At 36.8% G+C, this 27,577-nt stretch overlaps 1 protein-coding gene across 1 annotated transcript in view; it reads right to left on the reverse strand.

Moving 5' to 3' along the window:
- Positions 1–1,466: 1,466 nt before the first annotated feature.
- The window catches only part of tacr3 (tachykinin receptor 3), a 32,528-nt gene continuing 6,417 nt past the window's right edge, over positions 1,467–27,577 (reverse strand). Inside the window, exons 3-5 of the mRNA XM_005807189.2 lie at positions 26,242–26,392; positions 2,240–2,436; positions 1,467–1,808 (exon numbers count right to left, since the gene is read on the reverse strand). Of these exons, the coding sequence (XP_005807246.1) occupies positions 1,484–1,808; positions 2,240–2,436; positions 26,242–26,392 (673 nt within the window). The 3' untranslated portion in view covers positions 1,467–1,483. The remainder of the gene's footprint in view (positions 1,809–2,239; positions 2,437–26,241; positions 26,393–27,577) is intronic.

The following is a 27,577-nucleotide window of genomic DNA, read 5'->3' on the forward strand; positions in this document are numbered from 1 at the left end:
GCACACACAGGGTGAGTACAATCCTGTCAGACTAAAACACACACAGAGTAAAAAACCCATGGAGTCTAAGTGATCCCTTTCCTTAAGACTGCAGAAAGGTTAAATGTGTACAAAAAATCTCATGTTATATTCACATCAGTTGAGCCTGATAGCATAATGTCTTCAGTCAGATCTAATCTATATGTAAACTTTTCTTCTTTTATTCTCAAATCCTTCCTTTCCCCAAGCGGCATTTTTACTTTGACTAATCAATTTTAATCGAAAAATAAAGCAAAAAAATAAAAACATTGTGAGGTTTGGCCAGCTTTCAAACTAGATAAATGTCTTTAAACGTGGTAAATAGGTAATTACTAGTAAAAAAAAAAATGAAAGAAATATCCAGTCAAGTTGTTAAAGCCAACATGTTTCACTGGATACAAACAAGTAGAAGAAAAATATCAAAACTGCCCCAAGACTGTTTTATAGTAAGTACAAAAATGATAGTAAACCTAAACATGAACAATAATTGTCCAAAAATCTTGTTAAAATTGTCTTACTTTTAACATGATTCAATATAAGTTCCAACTACTGAACTATTCATCTAGCATAACACATTCTAGTAATACTGCATTTGCAACAACAAGCCAAAACCATTAGGCTTTCTGAGAATTCACTGTAAAAACCACCGAAAGAAACGAGCTGCACTTAACTGAGGAAATTCACTTCATTGGAAAACGCGGCTCTGAACTGGTTTGTTAGGTTTCCGTCAGTAAGACTATCCCTCAGCCTGTGTATTGATAAGCTGCAAATGAATACTAGATTTCACCGCTGGCTTTTTGACAGTTAGTGGGGCACATCCCGTTCAATTGTTACATAACCGAGAGTTAAACTCAGAGCCACATATGGAGTTAAGCAGAGTTCAGTCAACAGCTTTTCCACTGATAACTCTGCAGAGGCTTGTCCATGTGTGGCCATGCATGGCCACGGGGTGAACAGCTGGAGAGGGTGTACTGTAAATCACATTATCTTATGGTTTTACAATGGCATGTATAAAATATTTCATTCTTACATAATTGCTAATATGTACTTTCAGATTACTTGTTTTTATAGGTGCTAATGCTGATTAAGAAAGTTTTAATTGAGGAATATCCTCAATTAAAACTTCCTTAATCAGCTACTGTGAGATTTTTAAACTAACATTTGAACAACAGTGGCTATGTAAATATGCAGTCAGAACTGCATGTCAGGCTGAGAAAGTAGGCAGATGATTATGGTTTGCACAGCCTCTCTACAAGAGTCCACTTTTAATCCTAGACATACTGCAGTGTCTGAGCCAAGCTACTGCAGCATGTGCCGGTTTTTGAACAGCCTATGCTGCTTAAAGTTCTTTACGTACACACACAAACATTTATATATATATATATATATATATATATATATATATATATATATATATATATATATATATATTAGGTTTTTATGTGAATCTCAGCAAATGTGCTCTTCAAGAAAATTCCTCAATTTCGGCTTTCGGTGCGACCCCATTTTGTGATCCTACACCAGTGCCACTGGAGGCAATGATCTCCGACTGGCGTGAGGTAACGTAGCTTCTCTTCCTGACAGGCAGGGAGTGCTCGCTTCCTCCTGCTCCGCCGTTGCCTTCAGCAGGGTCATAGACCACAACCATGGTGGTATCCATCCGCGTCAGCGTGTACATGCTACTCTGGCGCGTTTGGTGCAGTCGTATTGAACGTAATTCCAGCTCGTCGTAGCTGGATGCCTTGATGAAGGGGCACCAGCGAAATGCCCTCTTGAAGCCTGTTCGAAACCTGGGACCAGACAAGGAGAAGGGAATAATTGTTGACTATACAAGAAGGTGAAGCTGCAGAAGCTGAAGCACAAAACAAAATCTGTTTGATGTGCATTTTTGAGGCATTTCTTCAATAATATTGAAGCTTAAATTGTTTACTGATACTGGAGGCATGTAGCTTTCTTGGTAAGACTTTAAAGTGCTTTGCAAAAGTAATTGTACTTCTTTAACTTTTCCGTTAACTATTATGCTTTACTTTGTCCAATTAAATCCCTACAAAACACTTTCAAGATTGAGGAAGGGACATAAGAAATGCTTTTATGAGACACTGTAGTTTATTCAGCCCATGTTCCATAGTAACATGTAATTTTCCTGAAAAATAAAGTGTTAAAAGTTGAAGCTGAGTTGAAGCTTAAGTTATAAACCTTGAAATATCTTATGGGAACCCACCTGCTGTTGAGGCAGCAGTAGATAACAGGATTATACATGGTGGAGCTCATGGCTAGCCACAGCACTGACAGGTAAACCTGCTGGATGTATTTCCACTTCATCAGACGTTTATTGAGACCGGTTGCTATGAAGTAGAGATGATACGGCAACCAGCAGAGGGCAAAAGTCACCACCACAATGATCATCATCTTTACCACCTGTAACAGAAACAAAGGGCAGCAGTGAGGAACATACACAGTATTCTGCATGCCTATAAAAGTTACAAATGAAAAATGGTTCATGTGCATCTCTCAAAGTCCATCAGTTTATCATTTTGGCCATCACTTGGACGATTGTAAAAAACCAGAAAAAAATTATTTTGTAAATTATTATGTTTGTTTAGTTTATTTAATCTTTGCTTAATTTATTTGTCCCACCATAACAGGGTAGCTGTCTGCAGTCAGTAAATATGAGAACCTCATTCCTGTTTGTCAGACAAGGACTCAAACAACACAAAACTCTTTTTAGAGATCGATTTCTCATTACAAAAATCCCATGCTGACAGAATTTTACCTTAGTGACACAGTCTACATTGTGTCAGATAAAACAGTTGATGGCAGCGGTGGAAGACACTTACAGAATGGGAAGCTTTGGGCACTCAACAAATGCTGTACTCCTCTTTTAAGCTTTTCTTTCCCCTTTACCTCAGATGTTATTATAATCCATTTTGTACGCTGAAGTAAAATATAACAGAAAATGTTTGGACAGTGTTGTTAATTATTTATTTAAGTACACAATGTGCCAGGTCCTTCTAGACAACTAGTCAGATGCAAAACAGACCCACTACTGCAGTGCTGCTTGTGTGTTAACATGACAGCATCAGTTGCCCCCGTGGACATAATACTTAATACTAATATCTGTCCTGGTAGATTCAGATGAAATTAGATCTCGCTAAATGCAACAATTCACCTTCTGAAAATTTGTCCTGAATTTTCAGATCTTCCACAGGTACAGAGCAAAAACATATAAACATAAGCAATTTATTCTATACCATCACTATTTAATATGCTAAAGATGCACGTTTCTCTACTTTAATCCTCACTGCCCTCATCCTGATTTTAAGGATTCTCTCATCCTTATCAGGCCGACATCCTCCTGACAAGAGCTCTTGCAGCTTCTCATTTTCATCACTACTTGATTCTAATTCACCTTCACTATGCCTATGAACAGTTTGGATTAAGTCTACTTTTTTTTGACAAATGTGCCTGTAAAGATCAGTCACGGATTGTCTCGAAGCGCTGCATGGGAATGCGGTTCTCGTGACGCAGGCTGGTTCTCAGAAGTGCTCAGCAGGGATTCTTGTAGAGGAACCACTAGAGACAAAGCAGCCTACTTTGAAATCTAAACAGTGGTCTTTGTTTTGAGTGAAGGTTTCAAAAAGGTTTATGGTTTAACACAAGTCATGTTGTAAACTGCACTGTGTGGCTCCATGAGAGTCATAAAATGGTATTTTATTTAGTTTTTTTGTGTGGACATAAAATAGAAGCACTCAGGACAATATAATCCAATGTTATGGGGAAAGGGATCAAAGATTTTAGGTTGACAGCTCACCCCACTTTTTTTACAGCATTTGCAGTGAACTTTCACAGAAATACACATCTGTATATTTTAACGGACATGTGCCGTTTTGGTACGTGTAGCTCCAATTTCTGTTACTGGGAAAAATCAAGTTTGTTAAGATTAAGTTCTTTGTTTTTTCTTAAGCCACATCAGGCCTGACATTTTGTGTAGTTGTGACACCTTTCTGGAGAGGACCCTCAGATGAGCCACATTAAGTGTTCTTAAGAAGGAGAACACTTAATGTTCTCCTTCTATGGATAATGCGTTTGGCCCTGTCTTCATTTTTTTTGTTTCCTTTATTTAACCAGGTAAACCCCATTGAGATCTAGATCTTATTTTCAAGAGGAACCTGGGCAGAAGTCTGCAATACACAGCAACCTGGTTACAAAATAAAACTAATTAATACATATGCACAAATACATATGTCATTGTTTAACCATGACTAAACTTTTGCTTTTTCATCCTATACACTTGAAAACAGGCTTAGAGTTTATTTGCTAAGTTTTTTTCCTAAGCGAAGCCTTAAACAACTGCTATTGCAGTTATTTATTTATTTTACTTTTTTCACAGAAAGTACTCCTAGGTCTGTACTTCTGTGTTCCTTATTTTTGTGTCTATGCTATGTCTTGTTTAAGCCCTAGTTGGTTGTGGCTGATCGGTATTCATACTGAGCTAGGTGCTGTTGGGGATATATATGTATATATATATATATATATAAATTCTCCCTATTAAAGGGGAATTTTCCTCTCTGATGTGGTTACATACATGTGAAAGAAATCGAAGCCATCATTGTTTATTGTCCTAATATCTGAATTTCTGCAGGTTTCAACTTGGTCACTAATGGTCTGTACATTAGTGTACAGTCTTCAAATAGACATGGATTTCATGCTCAAATTATAATTCCTGATATTTATGCAGCTAATTTTGAGATTTAGTTATGAGAAAAGTTTTTCTTTTTAAGATTTCCCCAAGATGAAAGATGCTAATTATGGCACCCAAAATAAATGGATCAGCCTTGTGCGAAACCAATAGGCCACATAAACTAATGTGAATTTTCTCTGCTTTCTATTCAGATCACAGACTGAAATGCCCTAACATTTAAAAGTCTGCCAGCAGGAGAAAGACAAGTCAAAACATTTTCAGTCTGAGCCTGAATACCTGATTGATAAACCCAAGGCCTTAACTAGGATATAGATTTGAGGTCCCCAGTGGTGCTTTTGCATTCAGGCAATCCCACAGAATTACAGCACCAACTTCAGGCCCCTTTCACTTATTGCCCCCAACACAAGGGCTGACATGCTTTCATCAAGGTGTTGTGTGGACGTATTGAGGTAAAATGACAGGTGGAAGCTGAACTACCATTAAAAACACATCTAAGCTGGCAACAGAGGCATTCACAGTGGGTGTGTAAAAAAGGAAACAGTATGTGCTGCAGTCTAATGAACAGTACTGTTGGCATCCAGCTGATTCTACGATGGCAGATTGTTCTGTGTAACCACATAGGATTGAATCACCTCATTTTGGTATGTGGGAATTACCAAACAAAACCAGCTTGACAAAAAAGATGTTGCTTTTTGTGCTGATTATATTTAATAGTGTGAAAAGAGCTTTGGTTCTATTGCATTGTGTGTGTTGTGAAATAAAATATTGGCAAATAATTGGTTTACAAAACGTGAAAAAAGTGATACATAAAAAACCTTCACCAGCTAACCTTTATTTATCTTTTACTAGCTAATAAAGCTACAACTCATTTTTGAGAATGTTCTGTCCCAACATAGTGTTTATCTGAAGCACTCATCCATGCTTTTCCAGTTCGCTCAGGTCATCTGCCGTCGGCCTTTTAAAAATACCAAGTGTCAGCTACAAAACCACCTTGCTTTCTGTGAACTGGTACAGCCAAACAGTGGAGTTGAATGTGCTCTATCACATCCTTCAATGCAAAATGGGGAGCTTTTACATGTTTCAACATAAACTCAGCTGTCTAGGATTTATTATTTCCTCAATGAAAAGAAAACCTCTGTTCATCTTTTTTGTTTATCTAAGGCAATTCCAATTTGTCTTGAGCTTAAAGAAAATCATCTTTTCACTAACCACAGAGCATACAAAAAATGTCTAAATATGTCTCAAGAGGTAAAGAAGCCATAGACTAACTCATAATCAAGATAAATTACATAAATAAGATACTAGTGCAAACTGCAGTTTTTAAAGACATCAATTTGTACAGTAGATAAAATATAATTTATGTAGTAAGCATATAAGCCAAATGTAAAACAGAGGACATATGTAAATCTCAAAAGCTATTTTGAAACACTGTATGCAGCCAACTCTTACAACAAGATGGTCAATACTGTTGCCATGCAAGAGGTTTGAATTCTGGAGTTTTGCAAATGTGACAACAACTAAGGTTCTTAATCAACTATGGTCAGAAACAATTTATTTTGACCTGAACTGAAGTTTGGTGTTGCAAACTGACAAAAACTATATTCAGCATAGGTTTCTAGACAAGAAGAAGAAAAAGCAGCAGAAGAAGAGTTTTGATTTTGGAAGGAAATTATATGAACAAACAATGTAAAGGTTACTGTAAAGAATACACAGCTTTTAATGAAACTTAATAGGAAACCTCTGATTTTTATCTAATTAAAGCTCTCCTCACCAGGCCTTTAGTAAAGGTGGACAGTCATGTCTTGAAAATTTTGAAGTTCTTCCTAACTTTTAAAAAAGAAAAAAAGGTTTAACACTGCTCTGTGACATGTTTGGACTGTATGATATTGTTTTATAGCCTCTCCGTGCTTTAAGCTTATCCACAACTTTACTCCTGACTTGTCTGCTGTGTATCTTTATATTTATGATTTCGTTTGATCACCAATGTTCAAACGAAATTTGTGACAAGCCTTTCACAGAAGAGCTGGATGTATGTTGAAAATAAATGAATCACATAATTTACTAATTCAGAGAATTCCAGAAAGAATTGGATTCACTCAATTTTATATACGGGTTTTAAGATTTAAGTCATGGTTGTCAGATTTCTATTTTTTTATTTTTAAAATGTGTAATCAATATTTTATGTTGGTCTAACACAAAATCACAATAATACACACTTACAGTTGTGGTTTTAATGTGACAAAATGGGAGAATGTTCAAGGTGTCTGAATGGTTTTACAAACGATTGCACCTGTCGACCTCTAAGATGAAAACCATGACATTTTTATGGAGAGAGTAGAAGAGAAAAAAGATGTGAATCCTGTTGGTTCATCCCTCTCTGCAGAAGAGAAAGCTTAGGTTTGTTCATTCTTTTTTATGAGCTAAATTGATATAATGCTTAAGGACTCAAGGCACTTACTTATACACATATTTTGCCATTACCTCTATTTATCTGATTGAACTGGTTGATGTTTTGTTCTCTGGCAGAGTTGAATGTGTTTTAGCTTCTATTTATTTCACAAGTATAGTGTATGGGACTTGTTCCACTACTTTCTCCTGCTTTTCTGAAAACAATCATTCTCATAAGTTTAAAAACTACACAGTTCTGAAGTCCCTATTAAACTGAACAACGCTCTCAGATCAACTTCTAATTGATCAGATCAGTATTTTACCACTTTGTTACTCTTTATTATTTCTTACATCTTTTTTCATGCAATGGCCTAAACTGTCTGAAGCATTCAACATTCTCCTTCTGTGTGTTTGTACAGCTAAAAAGGAAGTACAGAGATTATAATAAGATCAAGGCCTTGTTCAGGCCTGTTTAATTTCCTGTAGAGCTGGCTCTCAGAATTACAGTGTTACAATCTAAAGGATATAAAATCAGATTTCGATCTACTGCCTCAAGTCACATATAAGGTTGAGACAGAAAACCCACAATTTACTTGTTCCTGAATAGTGTGACATGTAGCAGTTCAATATTTTTTTTATTACACAGTTAAATTGAAATGAATTCATCTACTTTATTGTTCTCGACAAAGGAAGTAGTTTTTCCAATTAATGAAGCTACCAAAGACAAAGAAGCACAACATGTGCTATCAGAAATTAGAAAACCCTATAAGATGAAACTCTGCCTTCATTTTATGAGCGACTTCAAATTTCATCAAGCAATCACCAGCATTTCAATTTCACAGCAAGATGTGCCTTTCGTCAGGAAACGTGGTCTATTCAGTCAAAGGAAAGCAAACGATTGTTCAGGACTGTAGTGCTGTCACTTCAGCTGTGAAATACTAATGTATTTAAGAGGCAATAGTCCACATGACAAAGGGGAGGAGTTCATGGGTGATGGAGACATAAAAATTGGCTTCAAGTCCTTTTCTGAAAACTGAGCTCTACTGGTACTTTACATTTAGTCAGTTTAATTAACTTGCAGAAGCTGCTTCACTAATTATGAAATCTGTCCTAAGGGGGGAGATATTAAAAGTAAATATAGTGCCTTTACCTCTCTTACACACACAAAAAAACACCTCATTTGGGAACATTTATTAGGTTTTAAGATAATCGTACATTAGATTATAAATGATTTAGTTTGCTTCTATAAAATTATCAGTGTCACAGCTAAAAGCACCCCAACAAATTCTATAAAATAAATGTAATATATTTTTTTCAAGCTGATCAGCATTTTTAGGGAACTTTTAATTAGAAATGCACAGAATGCTGTTCCCTTCAGTATAACTACGATTTGACACAGAACTGTTTCTCTTTTCCACTATTCAAAATTGAAAAGATTTGAGCCCATTCAAGTAGCATCTATGTTTTCATAGCTGTTTGCAAAAACCTTTCCCATATCTACAGTACGAACAATACTTAAAATATTTTAGACATACAGAGAGATGGTCAGAAAGGTCAAATAAATCTGCCAACACATGTTGATAGAGAACTACACTATTTTGTGTGAGATGATACCAGTCTGGTAAACAATGTACTTAACAAAAATTTGTTACTTATATCTACTAAGGAGGTCAGTTATTTCAATGTGAACTGTTTAATGGTTTAAACATTCAAATTTAAAATGGTGGCCATTAGATAAATCACCATGACTTGTTCTTGAAAGTAGTTTGCAAGAAGTCTCTAATATTCTTTATGGCCGGGGTATCAAACTCCGGTGTTTAAATGTGTCTCAGGTCCAACCCACCTGATTCAAATGGCCGAACTGCCTCCTCCTCACCATCGACACACATACAGATTTGATTATTTGATGCGAGTGAGTTGAAGCAGTGCCACATCTAACAGCTGCAGTTCACTGGTCCACAAGGATCAGAGTTTAAGACCCCTGACTTATAGAGAGTTCTAGCAGAGTCTTGTTGGCACAAAGATATGACAATATTTGTGTCACAGCAGCTTCATGGTTCAGTGGACAGTAGAGGAAAAAGTTGTGCAGAAGCTTGAAGCAACATTAGCTCATAAACTAATATCCTAACATTGATGTTTTGCCATTCTCTTTTTAAAAATGAAAAAAGTGTGGCACAGCTGCAATCTTAAGAAGATATGGCCATCTACCTAAACTGACAGGCAGCACAAGTAGATATTTATTTACAGAGAAGCAGCCAAGAAGCACTTGGCACTCTTGAGAAGCTGCACAGATCCACATTCCACAAATCGTTTATATAATAGTGGCAACAAAAAAGGCATCAGAAGTCCTATTTAAGGTTTGATGGCATGTCGAAGGCATCGCTGTGGTCGTACCAGTTTGTGTGATGGATAACTAACAACCTTGAACACATCATGCTCATATTTAAAAATGTTGGTGGGAGAACCTCTGCCATGCTTGAGACCGAGGTGGAGGTCGACTTTCCAGCAGGATAATAACACTAATCATAAAGCCGAAGCTATGATGGAAAGGAATAGACCAAAGCATGTTAATCAACAAGAAGTGCCTTGGCCTCTTAGAAAACATTTGGCGATATTAATGCTCACAGTTTTTCTCTTTAAAATGTGACTGAACTTGAGCTTTTTTCCAAAGAACAATCACCAAAAAAATGTGTCCCTAGATGCACAAATGCTGATGGAGACACGTTCAAAGACTTAAGCAAAATGTGGTTATAGACACACTTCAGAATTTTATTTCTAAAAAATTTTGAAAACCATGTATAATTTTTTTCCACTTTACTTTCATGCACTAATTTGCTTTGCAAGTGTAGGATCCTCTGAATATATTTCTGTGCCTCTTCAGAGTGCTTCCTTGATCTTGTGATTAAATTGGTCCTTAAATTCAGATGAAATGAGTTCAGTCAGAGCACAGAGAATAAAAGATGGGCGGCAAACAAATAAAAAGAAATTTACATACTGTGGAGCATAACCCAGAGGGCCAGTGTCAAACATTCTTTTACTATGTTCATGTTTTATGAATCCTAAAGCCAGTGACGATAAATTGTACAAAGAAAAAAAAGGAAATGTCAAAGCAATATGTTGGTGTAGGTTGTCAGTCATTGAGGTCATGGCAATGCTGAATTTGAGGATCCTTCACGTCTCATTTGATAGACTTCAGCTCAGACTAATTCATGAAGTTTAATATTTAAAAGCTAATAATTAGACACTCACACTCAGGAATGATGAACAGGGATAATTACTTCATTACTAAAGCATTTATACTGTTAAGTGCCTAAATTTCTTTTATTGCTCTCTTTAGACAACCGCTTCTCCTAATTGTTAGAATTTGAACAGTTTAACCAAGTTCATGAGTTTGTGTCATTTAAAACTTTGGGGTGGATTCATAGAAAACAATGCTAGAAAACATGGTCATAATGAAGAGGTCATTACCCTTTCACAGACACATAAACTATAGGTTTATGTATCTGGACATAATGAAAGTGTTTTGGTCTTTATGAGAATTATGGGATGCTACCCAGAAATCAAACCATCAGCAAGTGTGACCAGTGACCGCCTCTGGTCTCTGTAACACAGCAAAGCAGGAGCTTTGCTAGTGTTACAGTTACAGCAATATTATCAACTGTAATATTAACAAACTGTTTAGCCATTTCTACATTTAAAGGATGAAAGGAGAAGCTTCTCAGTCTAGAGTGTAGATTTATAGACCAAGCGACCTGAACCCTGAATTTGGCCCTGGTCACTTCAAACAGAAGTGAGCAAATGTGGCACTTTTCTTTCCTGTTTAGTTTACTTAAGACTTTCGCCTTTGATTAGAATTAAGTAGTCCTGTTGGATCGGGCTTGGACACAGTGTTGCGTCAGGTTGGATTTTTTGGGCCCGATTTAAACTCTATGCCATACTTAATCTTGTTCTGTTTTGCTGAAGGAGGGGCTGGCACACTTCCCAAAATAGATTGCACCAAGACAAAAAGAACATTATTTGGAAATATTGAAACGACACCTCAAGAAATCTGCCAAGAAGCCAAAGCCTGGGCACAAATAGGCCTCCTAAATGAACAATAACACCAAATTAGTCACATATAGGCTAAAGGGCAATAGAATCAGTGTACTGTTGTTGGAAATATTTTATGCAGGTTTTGGCTATCCTGTAATAGACTTCATGAAGTTCTCATAAGGTAATGCATTTCACTTACTTATCTCATGGTGCCTACAGAATGGAAGGAATGCCCTGACCTTTAGATTGATGATGCTTAACTGCTAATGCAGAGGCACATAAAATAACAGAATTATTTTCTCAAGGCCTCGCTTCATGTGAGGAAAAAAAAAAAAAGACAAATGCTTTAACTGAGCAGGCAAGGAAGTAATTTATCATTGGGAAAAGCCTGGTAATCTTGTGGAGATTGAAACATCCATTCAATGCTTAATGTAGCTCCCCCTCTGTTTCCCAGCAGTATTCACACCTTGAAACGTGACAAAATATATTTCACATGTTGGCTGGATAGGTAAACAATTCATGGGTGTCAATGACCCATACGACCCACAGGATGAGCAGGTGGGTCAGTGACACGTGACTTCAATGACAAGTGTGAATGTCCCAATAGCTACTAACCCGAAACGCCCTCTCTGTCCCACTAAACCAGCCAGGGACTTCAGATGTGATAAAGTATCTTTAAAAAGCATAGGATGAGGTGCTGTAAAACATCTGATGATAGAATTATGTAAAAAAATAAACTTAAATATACAATTATTCAAAGCTGAAGTTTGATCAGTGACATATCCATAATATTTTTGCAATGAGCTTAACAGAGACAAAAAAAAATTCAAGAAAGTGAAGTGTCTAGAGAAAGTGACAAACTACAGTTAAACCTGCAAGTTACTGTCCAAACTCTAAGCATGTATATCTCTGTGGGAAAAGCTTTACGTTAGGTGGAGAACTTATGCTACTATATGTCCATTTTTTGAAAATAATCACACACACTGCATTCACAACACAGATTGCATTAAGTAAATGGATGCAAAGCCCATGACGTCCAGCAAATATGAACAATTTGCATGTATTTTGATGACTGTAACTCACTTCAGCAACCGACACAGCAGGTGCAGAAGTGATCAATGAGTAGAGAAAATGTATTTTTTCCCTAAAGACATCAGGCCATAAAAAGATTGAGGCACTTCTGAAAATCTGTCCTTCTAATGATGGGGTTGAGGTGCTGCCTACATGCATCGTGTGTACCTCCATCTAAGCTTACAAAGCCATGACATAATCATTTGGGCTTTTCCAAATTGTTTAAAGGCTTAGCAAACTTACAGTTTATAAATGTGTCTCGTTTTTCTGGCATTTAGAGAACAGAAAGCCTAATTAAGCTAAATGATTCTGAAATGGCATTGCCTCACAGGAGAAACTTCCAAAAACAGGCCTCTCTGAGATTAAATTTGTCCATTTAATTTATTGGAACATGGCATAGCTTTCAGCATCAAGCGAAAATAAGAAAACATGAACCAAGACACTATATGACTTCATGGAGAAGGCAAATTGTATGTGGCTCAAGGTCTTTCTGTATGTATTGAAATACAATGAAGTTAAAAGCAATAATCAAAGGAAAATTTTAGCCTAAGTGGAATCTGGAAAAAACTAATGAAAGCAATAAAGTGTTTTGTATCCTTGGGTACAAAACTGAAGATGAGATTTTTTATATCAATCTTGTCTTCCGTTTTAGGTTCTTTAAAGCCTTCTGTATAATTATAAGCATTCACAGTTAACAGATATTTTTTATGAATATCAAACATATTTACTATAATTAGATAATTTCAGCTTTGCAAAAGGCAGTCATGGTCTAGGAGCGTAAACCTCTCACATTACTAGAAAACCTGAGAATTAATAACTGAGCTCAGAGCAAATTCTTTCTCTGAGTAATAAAAATCGTATTACTCCAATTGGCATCTATCCTTTCCTTCCACAGATTAAATGCACCGGTGCCACTATTTCTATTGAAAAGGAAATTCACCATTTATTTTAATTAGTTTATCTTTACTCCAGTTCTTTATTTAATTGGTGTGTTCTTCGTAACGAGGAAATGAGCCTCACCTTAATGAGGCTTATTCTAAATGAGTAAAAACACTAGGACACTTTTGTTTGTAAACAAAATCCTCTGAAAATTAGGAAAGCCTCTGTCGCCCAGGGTTATAGCTTGCACTCATGCTGGTGTCTCACAGCAACATCTTCTAAATGTAAATGTGAAATAGAGTCTTTCAACAAAACACCAGCTATTAGGTTCACTCTGAGCACAGACAAGAAACAAAACTGAATTACAAGTTAGTAATTTAAAAAAAAATATATTTTTTCATGCCAATTTTCTCAGTATAAGTGGCTGGCGCAGACACGCTGTGACATGGTGTTTGGTGAAATACCTGTGAAAAAAAACAATCTAATTCTATCTATGCTTCTGAATTGAAGGCAAAAATATTTTTCACAGATTGCATTAAGTAAATGCAATCTGGAATTGCATTTACTTAATGCAATTCCATCTTTCAAAGTTGCACTTTGAAAGATGAAAGTGCAGTTATAAGCTAAATTTGAGATTTGCTGCATGAGAAAGGCAAGTAGAAATGACTATGGTATGAACTTTTGTATTAAATGTCAAGGTCCTCACTGAGTAGCTGGACTTGAGTTGTTTGTTTGTGCAAAGCTTGAGGGGGGGAATGGCATAAAATAGTTCAGTGACACTTGAGAATCAGCCTGAGAGCAGAAAATGACATAAAATGGCAGAACCATGGTACTGCTGGAGCTCCAGAGATCCACAGCTCAAGTGGGAGAATCTGCTGACAGAGACGTCTCTGTCTGCTTTTTTTCCTTAGCAGGCAGAGACGACTACATGGTCGGTAGGAGGATGCAGGCAGTTTAATACAGGGCAATATCGGAAAAAAACAAAACTGTGCGGGTGGTCACTTTCCTGAAGGCTAGCAACTCTAAACATACGGTTTAAATCAAAGCAATTCTTTTTGTCAGAATGACCCCTGATAATCTGTAGTAATACTTTTATAATGAGTTTCCATTAAGCTTTAGAGTGAGGTGGAGCTACTTTACCAGAAAGAATGGGCAAAATAAATTTGTCTCTTGATGTGTAAAGCTGGTAGAGAAGTACCAAGAAGACTTCCAGCTATAATAGCAGAAAAAGGTGTCATGACTCAGGGAGCTGAATTCACATATATGCCTCGCACATCTTTATATATTCTTTTTCTTTTTTAGTTTTGAAAATCTAGTCCAGTTTTCTTTCCATAGAATTCTGTGCCTTTTTGTGTGTTGCTCTCCTATAAAACGAAATACTCTAAAGTGTGTGGCTGTATAATGTGTAATATATGATTATAATGTGTAGAATATGATTTTATACTGATTAAAATACTCAAGCCTGTGTTCAGAACCAGTCAAAGTCATCCAGTATCATCTAAGACAATTAGCAGGTATAAATGTACATAAAACGTCTCTGTTTTCTATCAATCTGCCTCCCTTCAACAACTAAATGATGGTGTGGATGGCTGAGTAGAGCTTTAAACGACATTTTCACCACGGCAATAGATTAGTTTAGTGTCACTGCTGGGAGGAGGGAAGCAAAGTGAAAGGTGGAGTGGGAATGAAATTTGTGAACATAAAGGAACATTTTACTGAAGCTCTAATTTAGAAAAACAAAAACTAATGTCATTGACATGCTAATGAGTTTTTTAATGCCTTAACTTTGTACTTGGTTAGAGTATAGTCTGGAGGCTTGGCACATTACTAGATTGATGTTTCCTCTAGTGATGTGTTGGTCGCGAACGATCCGGCTCTAAGAGCCGGCTCTTTGAAGTGAATGATTGGAACCGGCTCCACAATTGGAGCCGTTTTAGGATCCTATTTGGGAGCCGGGTTTTTTTCTACAGTACATCGCTGTCTCTCCGCCTCCCTGCCGTTGTACTTGTGCTCTGCAAGTGCCAGAGCCGATAGTTTTTCCCCACATTGTTTTTTTTTTGTCCTGCGGTGCCTCGCTGTCTCTCCCCACTTCTCCCTCTCCTTGCGCGTTTTGCTCTTCTGCCAGTGCTACAGCGGAGAGTTTTTTTCCCTTGGTCCACTGCCCTCATGTCAAGCGTGTGCTCCACATCTGACCAATCACACATAGTTTCAATTAATAATGTGGCGGGAAAACACTGGAAAAAAAAGTTTATCTCCACTTTTTTTGTGGAAACGGCAGGCAATTGGCCAAGCTGTATAGCGTTCGTCGGCAGGTGTTTATGTACAGACACTCACTCAGCGGTCAAGAAGCACAGAAAGAAGGGGAGTCAGTGTGAGAACTGAATAGGTGAAAATAAATGAGTGACAGAAAACGGAGCAAGATTTGGACTCATTTTAATGCTACATCAAGCTCCAGGGCAGTGCAGACTGTGCAAAGTCAGCATTTCCTATCGTGCAGGCTCGACAAACAACCTGCACAGCCACATGCGGACATCACACGCATCGGTATTGCTATAGCATTGTTATGCAGCATTTTTACTCATCATAAGTGCTTAACAATGTCAATAATGAAACAAAATATTATAAAATTAGGTTTAAGCTATTAATTAATTAATAATGTCAAAAATTTATATGGGGAGCCGTTTGGGAGCCGAAAGAGCCGGCTCACCACAGTAAGAAGAGCCACTAGAGCCGCATCTCGAAAAGGAGCCGAAAATCCCATCACTAGTTTCCTCATTAATGCAGTAAATCAATACCCATTAGTTCACATGGAAGCAAAATGGGTCTGGCGATTAGTTTGGAACATTTGGAACGTTTCTGTTCCAAATCTTTAAACTCTCAGAGATTAAAACAAGAGAGACATGCAGTCAAATAAATTTAATAAGTTTATCACTGCACAAAAAAATTTGGAGCACTGTATAAATAACATTTACTGAAACATCAACTGATTTAAGAATACCAGGATTTGTTTTAGTTTTTGAGAAAACAAAAAAGCATTTTTATTTATTATTTTTTATTCATTTATTATTTTATTTAACCACCTAAATATATTTAACATTCATTATATTGGCGTTGGTAACTGTTAGAATTAGTCACTTTTAAAGCATTTCTGATTAGTTTCTTTTATATGATTGCCTATTTGTTGGATTCACTCCTCCCATTCCGCTAGGGGGCTCTGTAGTTGTTTTTGCATTGGTTGTGGAGGGGAGGTGAAACAAGAGAAGAAACTTACGGCAGGCCAGTAATACACCGAGACTGCCGTTAGCTGAAGCTAACAAGCTGAAGCTAAAATAAAAATCATATTCTACTGGCGTTCATGAGTGTTGCCCAACGTGGTGAGTTATATTAATGCTGTAAGCTGTGGGGAGATGAGTTTTTTTGTTATCTGTTCTAAGCGTGAGCTTGCTGAATTTGCTAGTGCTAATTAGCCCAATGCTAGCTGTGTTTGCTGCTCTGATAGTTGAATGCCGATGTTTATTATATGACGAAGAGTTCTAAGAATAAACTGCCTTATAACTGGTTAGTCAAGCCTAGCTAATAAATCTATGTTTAAGTTTGTGTTGATTGAATTCTGCAATACTAAGTATTGATGTTTTGTTTTTTCTTACCTTATTTACAGTTTAACCGGACGTGTAAAAGCACTCGGCAATAAAATTAACAACAACAATGACTATCTTATGTTCTTTGTAACACCTATTGATCCACTAAACACTAAACTAATATGTTCAGTGGATCAAACTGGACTGGACGGTCCTGTTGTTCTAGTAAAGTTTGGCTTCATTTCACAGAAATAAGGAATATTTTCCTGGAAAAGTAGCTGTCAGTCCAGCAATACAAGTCAGTAGAAAACCTGCAAGCATCAGTAAACTTCAGTGGTGGATTTAAAAATTGTTCATATTATTACTGAGGATGGTTTTTGAGCTATGGGTGAATTTCAAGCAAGAAAGTGCCTCTCCTTTTCGCCTTAGAGGACGAAGAGCCATGATTTCTGGCAGGCACTCTTTAATAGTAGTCTAGTTTTACTCTTTTCTGTGAATTAGGTTTAATAGAGAGCAAAGCCGCAAGGCAAAATATTTAAAGTACATGGTTTGTTTCTATGGTATGAAATAACTTTTGGATGAAGCAACAAACCCTTCACCAGGAGTTGGTCTGTTATCCATGTGAAGTGTACAAAAGTTTCAAAACGGCTAAAATTTTCCATCTACTTGACATAATGTCAGAGAAACTATGTAAATATTGAAGTGACTCACCAAAACAAACCAATTTATATGTTTCACATAAAGCTAGTGGTATAGATATCATAGCTTAATGAATTAACATTTCTGAATGTTAGTACATTTTATTTGTATAGCCCCTTTCTGCAACAAAGCATTTCAAAGTGCTTTATATCATTAAAACACAAACATACAAAGTAGTAGTAGAGTCAACAATTGAAGAATTACATTTTGTCAAGTGCCGTCATTACACGTCGGATTGTTGATTAATGTTTCATTGATTACATTTCAAATTGTACATTAATCATTATATCATATTGGCAGCAGTTAAATTATTTGTTGCTTCTCTCATTAAAGAAAATCAAAGTCATATTTTAGGTCTTGGTGCAAATACTGTGATACCCTGGAGTTCTGGTAGTTTTACTTAATCTTGTTTCATCTCCAGACTCTCCCACTGGTAAAGTTTAGAGTTTGTTTTAAGTGATTTTTGAGTGAATTGTGATAGTCAGAATAGTTTTTTTTTTTGCTTGAATACAGCATTTACCTACAAAAAGATAAAAACAAAAAAAAAATACACACACACAAAAAAGAATTTAGATATATGGTTAGAATATCTTCCATACTCTCTGAAGCTGCTTCAGCTGAACTGCACAGAATTGAGCCTTTCCCCAGGTTGGGGAGGAAATACTATCACAGTCACAGCAGTTTATTTCCAGGGTTCCTAATTTCTATCCCTTCAGCTTTCCTTCCCCCTGTGTCGTCTGTCTGTCCACCGCTGTGCTCCTCGGGGATGTTGTGGGGGTGTGGTATTTAGATACTGAAGCAGCGGTTATCAATCTACCTGGCCCCTGCAGGATATCTGCCTTGGATTTCTAACCACTCGTCTCCAAATTGCCGTTAAACTCTGTTGAGCATCACACTGGACTCAGTAGAGCTCAACTGTGCAGTGAACATTTTTGTGCTTTTTTTGATTGAAAATGAACTCTTATCTCTTGGGTTCAGGACCGCTGCCACTGCAGCTATTCTGCCTGGCTGTTCGCTCTCTCCACCATGTTAGTCTGCCTACAATTTTCAGTTCACCCAAATCCTGGGCTTTTCCTGTGCAATCATCAGCATAACTACTCCACACGGATGAAGCTATCCATTCAAATACCTTCGCTTCATGGCGCACCAATCATATGTGCAAGCCACTGCATGATGTAGTGACAGATTTATTTGAGAGTAAAAATCCAACCATTGTTGCTAAAATCTGTTGTGCTTAAAGTTTAAAATACGGCTTATTTTATTTTCACCTCTTGTAATTTCTGGTGCGGCGAATAGCTGGTTATGTAACAATCGCAGTTCATAATATTGTCACATTAGTGTACTTTGATCAACCTCCCTGTAAAGAAAAAAAACCCTTAGCCACCGGTCATTCATACAGTTCTATGCTTCATCACAGACATGTACTAACACCTGTCAGTAAGAAATGTATCATTACAGTCAGTCCTGCTTTGATAGTGGCACACATGATGGCTTAGCATTTTAATTCTTATGAGAAAAAAAATCCTCTTAGGAATGTAATCTATTCCACCCATCCCCTCAAACATAGGCAAAATTAATCAGGAAGGTAATGGGCAATCAGAAATGTTTGCAGTAAAAGCTCAAACGCAGAACACCTCAAAGAACTGTTTTAAGACGGTTCATTATTACTCCTTCTTAAAATGACATTTCCATTGCAGAGCCCCAGGCATGAGCTTAAAATAGAGCACCTGTGGCATAGTGATGGTGGCAGAGTGGATTAAATCAAAAGTGATTTTCTTTTATCCAACATCAGTGAGAATAAATAAAGGATGAAGGCTTCTATTGCTTCATGGAAAATAAATGAATCCAAGCAAGTGGAATTTGTCAGCATTGTGAGAAAGTGAACAAATTCTGGCACTTATGTGGTAATATTTGGGGCCTGCCATGCAAAGCAATGGCAGAAACCTATTACTATTCTCCCAATTCTTTATTTTTCATCCGTAACCGTTAATGCGGCTCATACCGCTGCGTGCACACCTACAAATGAGGTATCAAAACGTGCAGAAAATTCACGCCATTGGAGCTATTACTTTTGGTGGGATTTGGGCTTAACGTGGCGACATAATTCGCAAAAAACTACGAAAAAAACCCCATTATAAGTCAATGGGAAAAATCCTAGAAATACCCTATTTTTGAGGATTTTCTGTGTCGTCACGAATTCACGTAGAAATGCCATTCAAATTTCATTTTGTAGATACGTCTGTGATCTCTTCGAAAGTGAAGACGGCTCGTCGATACCAGTTACGGTTTGTCCACAATTTGTCTCTAAGCGACCCAAAGTTTCTCATTTTTCCGAAAATTAGAGTGAGAGCCAGGGCCTTTAGATCTCGGCTAGAGTGAGAAATGAAGAGATTTTTTTGAGCCCAAAATAATTTTGAAATCGCCATCACGCCCACAAATATCGCACGATTGGTATCAAAGTCGGTCCTCACATTGATACACATGTCTGCTCCGGTAAAATGTTTTCGAAATTTATCTAGACCGTACGGTTTTCTGTCACGGTGCTTCAGAGCAAAGTCATGCGACAGGATTCTCTAGGCTGTCTCAGGCTCTGTCACTACCAGTTCACACCCTGCTGAGACCATTATTTACCATAGCAACGGAACTCAAGAGGCTATTGGCTGTTGGTTAGGACTACAAATACGCATCACTGTAGTTCTATCTATAGTGGAACCCTCAGTTGAAACAGATCAGGACTGAACTGGCCTTTACAACTACTTTCTGCTATGGGCTGTATATAACTGATTTAACTCAGTAACTGTTACACATGGGATTAGTTTGGAACTTTAAAATTAAGCATAATAATAATTTCAAAATAAAAGCCTTGAATATTTTTAAATCAGATATTTGCTCTGTTGGGCAATATATAACTGATTTAACCCAATGACTGTTATACATGGGATTAGTTTGGCCCTTTGAAATGAAGTTTAACAACAATTCCAAAATAAAAGCCTTGAATATTTTTACATCAACTACTTGTGTTTTGAGCATTATATAACTGATTTTATCCAATGACTGTTATTCATGGGATTAGGTTGGCCCTTTGAAATGAAGTTTAACAAAAATTCCAAAATAAAAGCCTTGAATATTTTTACATCAACTACTTGTGTTTTGAGCATTATATAACTGATTTTATCCAATGACTGTTACACGTGGTATTAGTTTGGCCCTTTGAAATGAAGAATCCTGCAAATTTCAAAATAAAAGCCTTGAATATTTTTACATCATGTAATTGCTCTTTTTGGCTTTATTTGACTTTTTCATCCAAAGCACTGTTACACATGGTATTAGTTTGGCCCTTTGAAATGAAGCATACTGAAAATTTCAAAATAAAAGCCTTGAATATTTTTACATGACGTAATTGCTCTTTTTGGCTTTATTTGACTTTTTCATCCAAAGCACTGATAAACATAGGATTAGTTTGGCGCTTTGAAATGAAGCTTAACAAACATTTCAAAATAAAAGCCTTTAATATTTTTACATCTACTACTTGTGTTTTGAGCATTATATAACTATTTTAACCCAAGGACTATTACGTATGGGATTAGTTTGGCCCTTTGAAATGAAGTTTAACAAAACTTCCAAAATAAAAGCCTTGACAACATTTTAAATCATACTGAATGGTGCACGTCCGCCTTACTTAACGTTCTTGTGATTCTCAGCATGCTATTGATTACGTTGCAGCGTTCTTTAGCATCGATGCCAATTTGTAGCGTGACAACGCCGGGCCCAAACCGACGGGCACGCCTTGGCAGGCCCCGGCTAAATTTCTGCCGAAATTTTCTAGTTGCCTAATATTCTTTTGTCAATACCACAGGTATTCTTCCTTTTCTATTTAATGGTCTCTAATTATCACTCATAGTCACTGATGAAGTCCATATGTTATTTTATAAAAGTAAAAAATATATATGTCAAAAGTGTATCAGATCCACAGGTGGGATGTTGGTCTGCTTAATGGTGTGTTCCCACTGAGGCAGGCCTTAAGGTACATCAGGGCAGAGAGAAGTATCTAAGAGAGCCAAGCAAGTTTACCTAGATTCAAAACTTTCTCTTTAGATTTAGTACAACTCAGGTGGAATGAAGCTTAGCGACAGGGCAGACACAACTCCAGAAAACCAGACAAAAATCCACTGGCACCCCTGAACCAAGATATCATCCAGCCACAATCCACAATGAAAGACAGTCTCAGATCTTCTGCTCTGCCAATATAAGGAGTTGGCAAACACAATCCCTTTGGGTCTGATTCCTAATAAAAAGTGCTAATTTTGCAAGAGCATAAAAAAATTGCACATGCAGTAAGCACGAGTGTTGAACGTAATCTAAAAAGTTTGCATGTGCAGCTGATAGCTTAATTTAACTCCACAGCCTCTCACCCGCACAATCTCCTCCCATAGTAGGAGCCATGGACAGTTCTTTAAATGTAAGATTCTTCAGCAGCCTTGTTTACCAGCCCTCCTACTTGGATGTGTTCCCGTTAATTAATGGCTTAATTTTCTAATCAGCATTTCGACAAGTTTTGTTGATTCAAATCGGGTATGTTGCATAAATCTTGCCAACTCACAATGCTACACATCACTGTGCTAATATAGTAATTGATCTGGTTACACTGCAAATAAAAAAAATCTAAATAGATGACAGACAATTTGCATTGGCCTTGAAGGACTTTAAAGGTAGAATGATAGTTTTTCTATTTTGTGATGCACTGACTGACCGCTGCACCAAAATGGAGATTCTTATAGGGAATTTTGCAGAAATTATATCAAATGACTATTTGCCATTGAGTTAATCACAAAAGATCAACTTATTACAGATTATTCAGATGAAACAAAGGTGATTCCATTAAGCATTAGCAAACTTCCAACACACAAAATTTTGCTGTCTGAACTAATCTTTAGCGTTTTTCCTGTGTACTAGTTAGGATAACGATGTTGGTACTTGGCCCAAAGCACTGCTGTTTCTGTGTACTGCTGAGCTTCAGAGCAACTGAGGCACAAACAGAAAATATATCTGCCTAACCTGATCTCTTCCCAAACAAGAAGCCCCACAGTCCCTTATTCGTCACAAAAAATTATTTGTGAAACAGACTTTCTGTGGCACAGCTCATTATTATCACAGTACATTCATAGAAAAAGTAACAGAATGCCTGAAAGAAGTATTAAACAGAGAAATAAAGCTGATCAATATTATTCCACAAAGTCAGTAACGGCTGACCTGATTTCATCAGGCTGCTTTTTCCATTACTATCAGGCTCTGATTGTGAAGCTCTATCGCCTCTTGTTTGCAGTGATGCCTCCTTAGTAAATCTCATTGTACGGTAAGAATATATGAACTTTAGAGACCACATATAAAACTGAGAGGTCATTACACAAGAACACCCAGAAAAACAAACTAGTCCTCTGAAACCTTATACAAAATTTATATTTTTAAGATGGTGAAACAATGAAATGTCAAACAGTACAGTGTGTTACACAAAACAAACTATTCTATTAAGCATCTTTGCAAAGGGCTTTTTGTTTTCCAGAAGTCATAGCTGAGAAAATTATAATTTTTTTTGAACTATTGCCAACTTGAAGAAATATTACAGTTTGACATTTTTCACACTGGGGCCTGTTTTAGTGGTAGTTTTTAACATTATATTGTCATGTTCCTTCAGTTTGGATTTGAATTTTTATTTCAGAGGTAAAATTTCAGAGTGGAACAAAAGAAGTACAGACTTTAATAGAGATTCAGTAGATGCAGCTGAGGGTTACGGTAATGACCTTCCAACGTTTCAAGATTGAAGTGAAGCAGGCAAAATGTTGGTGAGAAATTACTTTAAAAAAGGTCTGGTTGTTATAATGCTAATTAAGATTATTTGAATTGATCATCAATAATGAGATACAACAAAAAATATCTTTTGACATGCCAAATGCAATAAAATGCAAAGAAAAGCTGAACTTATTGTTTGAAAAATGTACATTTCTTTTACATTATTTTATCTTTTGAGAGATGCAAAAGATAAAATCACCCTAATAGTGCATTAGACAACCCTGGAGGTTCTGAAGGTTAACATCAGAATGTTAACCTCGTGTTCTATGTTATTTAAAATGGCTTTAAAAGATACAGTTTGATTAATGTTCTTCAATGCATGTTCTGTTCTCCAATAAATGAGTCACAATGATTTTAAAAAAATCGGCAAAATAGCACAGATAATTAGAAAAACCAGTTATAAATGAAGGAATCTGAACCATGAGACAGTACACAGATTGCCAGTTACCCAGAATATGAATCATTTTGACTGCTTAACTATATAAAACAAATTGCCTTGAGCAGTCATTGAATTTTATTTTTCTTTACAAATTAATTTACGTCACTGTAAGTCCAGAAAATAATACATGCCTAATTTGTTGACACTTGACAGCATTGCCTACTGCTGTTTTCTTCTTTCTTAAGCCTCTTCTGTTCAGAGCCTGACTACTGACCTATACGTCTACCTATACTTGGCATATACTGCTGACACAAAATGGAATTAAATCAAAACCCTTTCTACAAGGAGCAGCACACACATCGAGGCACAAAATAATTTCTTGTCACTTATTGATCTGCTCAGTCTCTCAGCAAGACGTCCCCTGAGAACCATTCTCTAAAAACGTAATGGACACCATGAGGAGACAAGCAACGATTCCCACAGAACATAAAGCGGGCATAGGGTGATAAAAGTTTAGACTCTGTATGGTGCCTTGAGACATTTATTATATTTTATAGCAGCTTTCTGTGGCAGGCCAACACAAAATCATAGTACAATAATTGTAAACTGGAGTGAATAAAAGGCATCATGAAGATTTAGCACACAGCAGTCAGATCATGGATGAAGTAGTGGGGATGTTCAAGCAAGATTAGGTAAGAAAAAAACTTATTAAGAGTAAAGAGCACTGCTGGCTAGTCATCCGAAAATGGAAACAGTATGGTACAGCAGCAAAGCCACCAAGATATGAGTGCAGAGCTGCTGCTAGTCCTTTGGGGTGCCTGAAGCACATATGATATAATAAATGATTTCATGTTCCTGCGCTAAAGCACATCTTGGATTAAATGAAACAACGTCACTCAGACCTCAGTGGGTGGAATGCTATAAATCAGTTTATTTTTGTAAAACATGGTTAGCTGTTGCTATTTAACTGCTTATAAATAGATTTCTTGTTCAGAGATAAATAAAAAGAACTTTGAAATCAACACATAAGCAACTATTGATAAAACAGAATATCTATATGGTGTTCTGTTACTTTATATATATATACAGTATATATGTATTACCACCTAGATATCACATCTGATTAAATAAACATAACTGACTGATGACTTAAGACACTCTTGGGGATTATCCCATTTTGCGGTGCAATATGCCAACACCTATTGTGACTTCAGTATTGGGGCCAAGGGAGTCATGCTGCCGCTGTCAGGAGAGTGACAAACAGGACTTTGTTGGACCTATGGAACATTTTGTTCAGTCACTAATATATTCACACAGCTGAAATAAATCATTCTTCAAACGTTTCTATGCTTCCGCCATAAACTGACTTAGTCATTTACAAATATTCATGAAGCTTAATGAGCTTTATTTTTCTCTCACCACACCTAAAACATTCCCCTTAAGACACAAAACTAACACATTTGTTTTGAAGTTTTTCAGTTTTAATAATTGCCACAAATCAGGGTCCTTTATAATGTCACCTAAAATTTAATGAATAATAGATGTGATTAAGCTAACCAAAGAAAAATATGTTGTTTTTAATCTAATAGAAGACATGAAAGAACATGGTTTCATACAATGACTTTTAAAGAGAGAGTACAACAATGATGCTGAAAGTACGATTATTTGTTATCCTAATCAGGCTCCAGAGTTTTCTCACATGTGTTTATTCTCTGTAATAGTTGCCAACAGCTCCAGAATGAAGACATGTCTGTAAGCAGATGCTGACTCCTCAGGATAGAGGAGAAGGTGCTAGACATGCAGACAAACTCATAAACCCTGAAGACAGGCCTGTCCAGTTGCATCGACAGTAAATGACAATCATATAAGTTGGGGTCTGTTGAATTAAAGCTTTTGTTCTCTGAAATTTTGACAGAGCAATACCTGCCTCTTCAACAGATTTATGATTGCCATAAAGTGCCAGAGCCAACATTTGCACTTTTAGGTGGGAACATTCGTCAATGTGGCCTGCATTGTTAAATATTTTAGCACAGTCTACTAAATTACAGCTCTTTTTAATACGCCTGAAAGGACGTGAGATGATGTATGCTTAATTTAGCTGAAGCAATCAAAGTCTAGAATATACTTGGTGCAGTAATTTTTTTTAGTTTTAATAAAATCTTAGTGCTTTTACATAAGAAATATTAACACAATTAACGACGTAACAAAAAGCTTACATAGGGCCTTAAGGTTTAACCTTTAATTTTACTAAGATGTTTTGTATTCATGTCTTTATCTGTAGGATTGACTTTCATGAAACATGTTGCAAAAAAAGGTAATGGAGAATGAATGCTTTCAGCCACACTAGATGCATTCAGACAAATAAGCTTAAATGCAAATTCCTAAGGGATTGTCCAGAGACCTGTAATTATTCGGTATGCTTGAATCATGACAAAATGTCAAAGTACTGCTTCCAAATATCTTGATCTTAGCTCATTTTATGATTAAAGATTAGAAGAGCAGGTTACCTGAAAGTCTGTTACAGGCAAATAAACACAGTTTATTCCCCGTTTGCATCATTTTAGCTTTCAGTTGCGCTGCCGTTTGAAGCAACACAAGACATGCTTCAATTCCATCCAAAAGCAAAAACCATCATTAAGCTTGCTTACCTTCCTTTTAGCTCTGAGCTGTCCATGATAATTGTCAGATGAGTCTCCAGGAATCTCACTACCCCACAGTGTCACCCCCACGATGGTGTAAGTGATGCCCATCACCACTAAGGGCAGCACATATACTAGCACAGTCACTATGATATGATACCTGAGGGGAAAGAAAGGAAATGTCACAGGGTGTAGGAGAACATAAAAAATGTTGATGTTAAAACATTGCGGTTAATCCTTTGCAAGTACTGGCTAATCAGTTTAAGTGTAGAGCAATCACAGATGGCACTGCTACAGAGTGGTTACAATCCTTTTGAACTCAGCTCCCATTTCAAAATCTGCAATCCAATTTAGCAAGCCAAGCACCAAGAGTACGTGGCGGGTGGGACAGAATTAATTTTGTTCCTGGCTTAGATTTTTTTTTTTTATGTTCCACTTTAAGCAGTAATTCACTCACACCTAACAATGCCCTGTTACAGCCCTGATCAGAAGCTTACAAGACTTCATCTTGACTATAAACCCTCACGGTTATTTGATTGAACCAGTGACGTGTGGTGAGGCACTGCAAAGCTGGTGAGGCACTGACTTAATCATAATCAGATATACAAATGTAGACCAACTGCACCTGAAATTTCGCGCATGCGGACAACGTTGGAGGGCAAAAAGACAATTCTTTACATGCCAGCTAAATAAAAAAATAATACTTTACAGTACAAACCACAGGGTGAAAATAGCAATATAAACTATTTTATCATTATATTTTTCCATTATGACAGGTGAGGCTCTGCCTCACTTGCCTCCCCTAACTGCACGTCACTGGATTGAACGTTCCTTTTCAAGTGGCATCTTGATCACACATTTTTTATCCACTGAGAAGCTTCTGGCATAATTGCAGATGGATATTTGACCACTGTTCTTGATCATTTCTGTAGTTTATTTAAATTGCCAGGTTTCCTGGCACAGCTTTTAGGCATAGAGCACAAATTATTTTGAGTAGGGATTCTGATAACAGCATTTCCATTCTTAATACCAACATGGTCAGCTATTCTAAAACTAGCTTTGATGATTTTCTTTATGCCACTTTATCAAAAACGATCAACCTCAGAAAGAAAGTATGAGAATAATCCATGATTCACCAAGTATAAGCTGACCATAAAGTGAAAGATGTTAGAATATGAGTGTCGTAGTGAAGAAAGCTTAACATCAAAGCAGTTCTAAATTAGATGGCATCAGAAAAAAAAGAACCCTTTCAAGTAAATTTGCAGCTTCCCAGAAGGAGTTGTGAAACACCTTTTCAGAAAAACATTTATCAGAGGATACAATGGTTAAGCTATTTGAACAGGAA

The sequence above is a fragment of the Xiphophorus maculatus genome, chromosome 5 (assembly GCF_002775205.1).
Source record: "Xiphophorus maculatus strain JP 163 A chromosome 5, X_maculatus-5.0-male, whole genome shotgun sequence".
Lineage (NCBI taxonomy): Eukaryota > Metazoa > Chordata > Actinopteri > Cyprinodontiformes > Poeciliidae > Xiphophorus > Xiphophorus maculatus.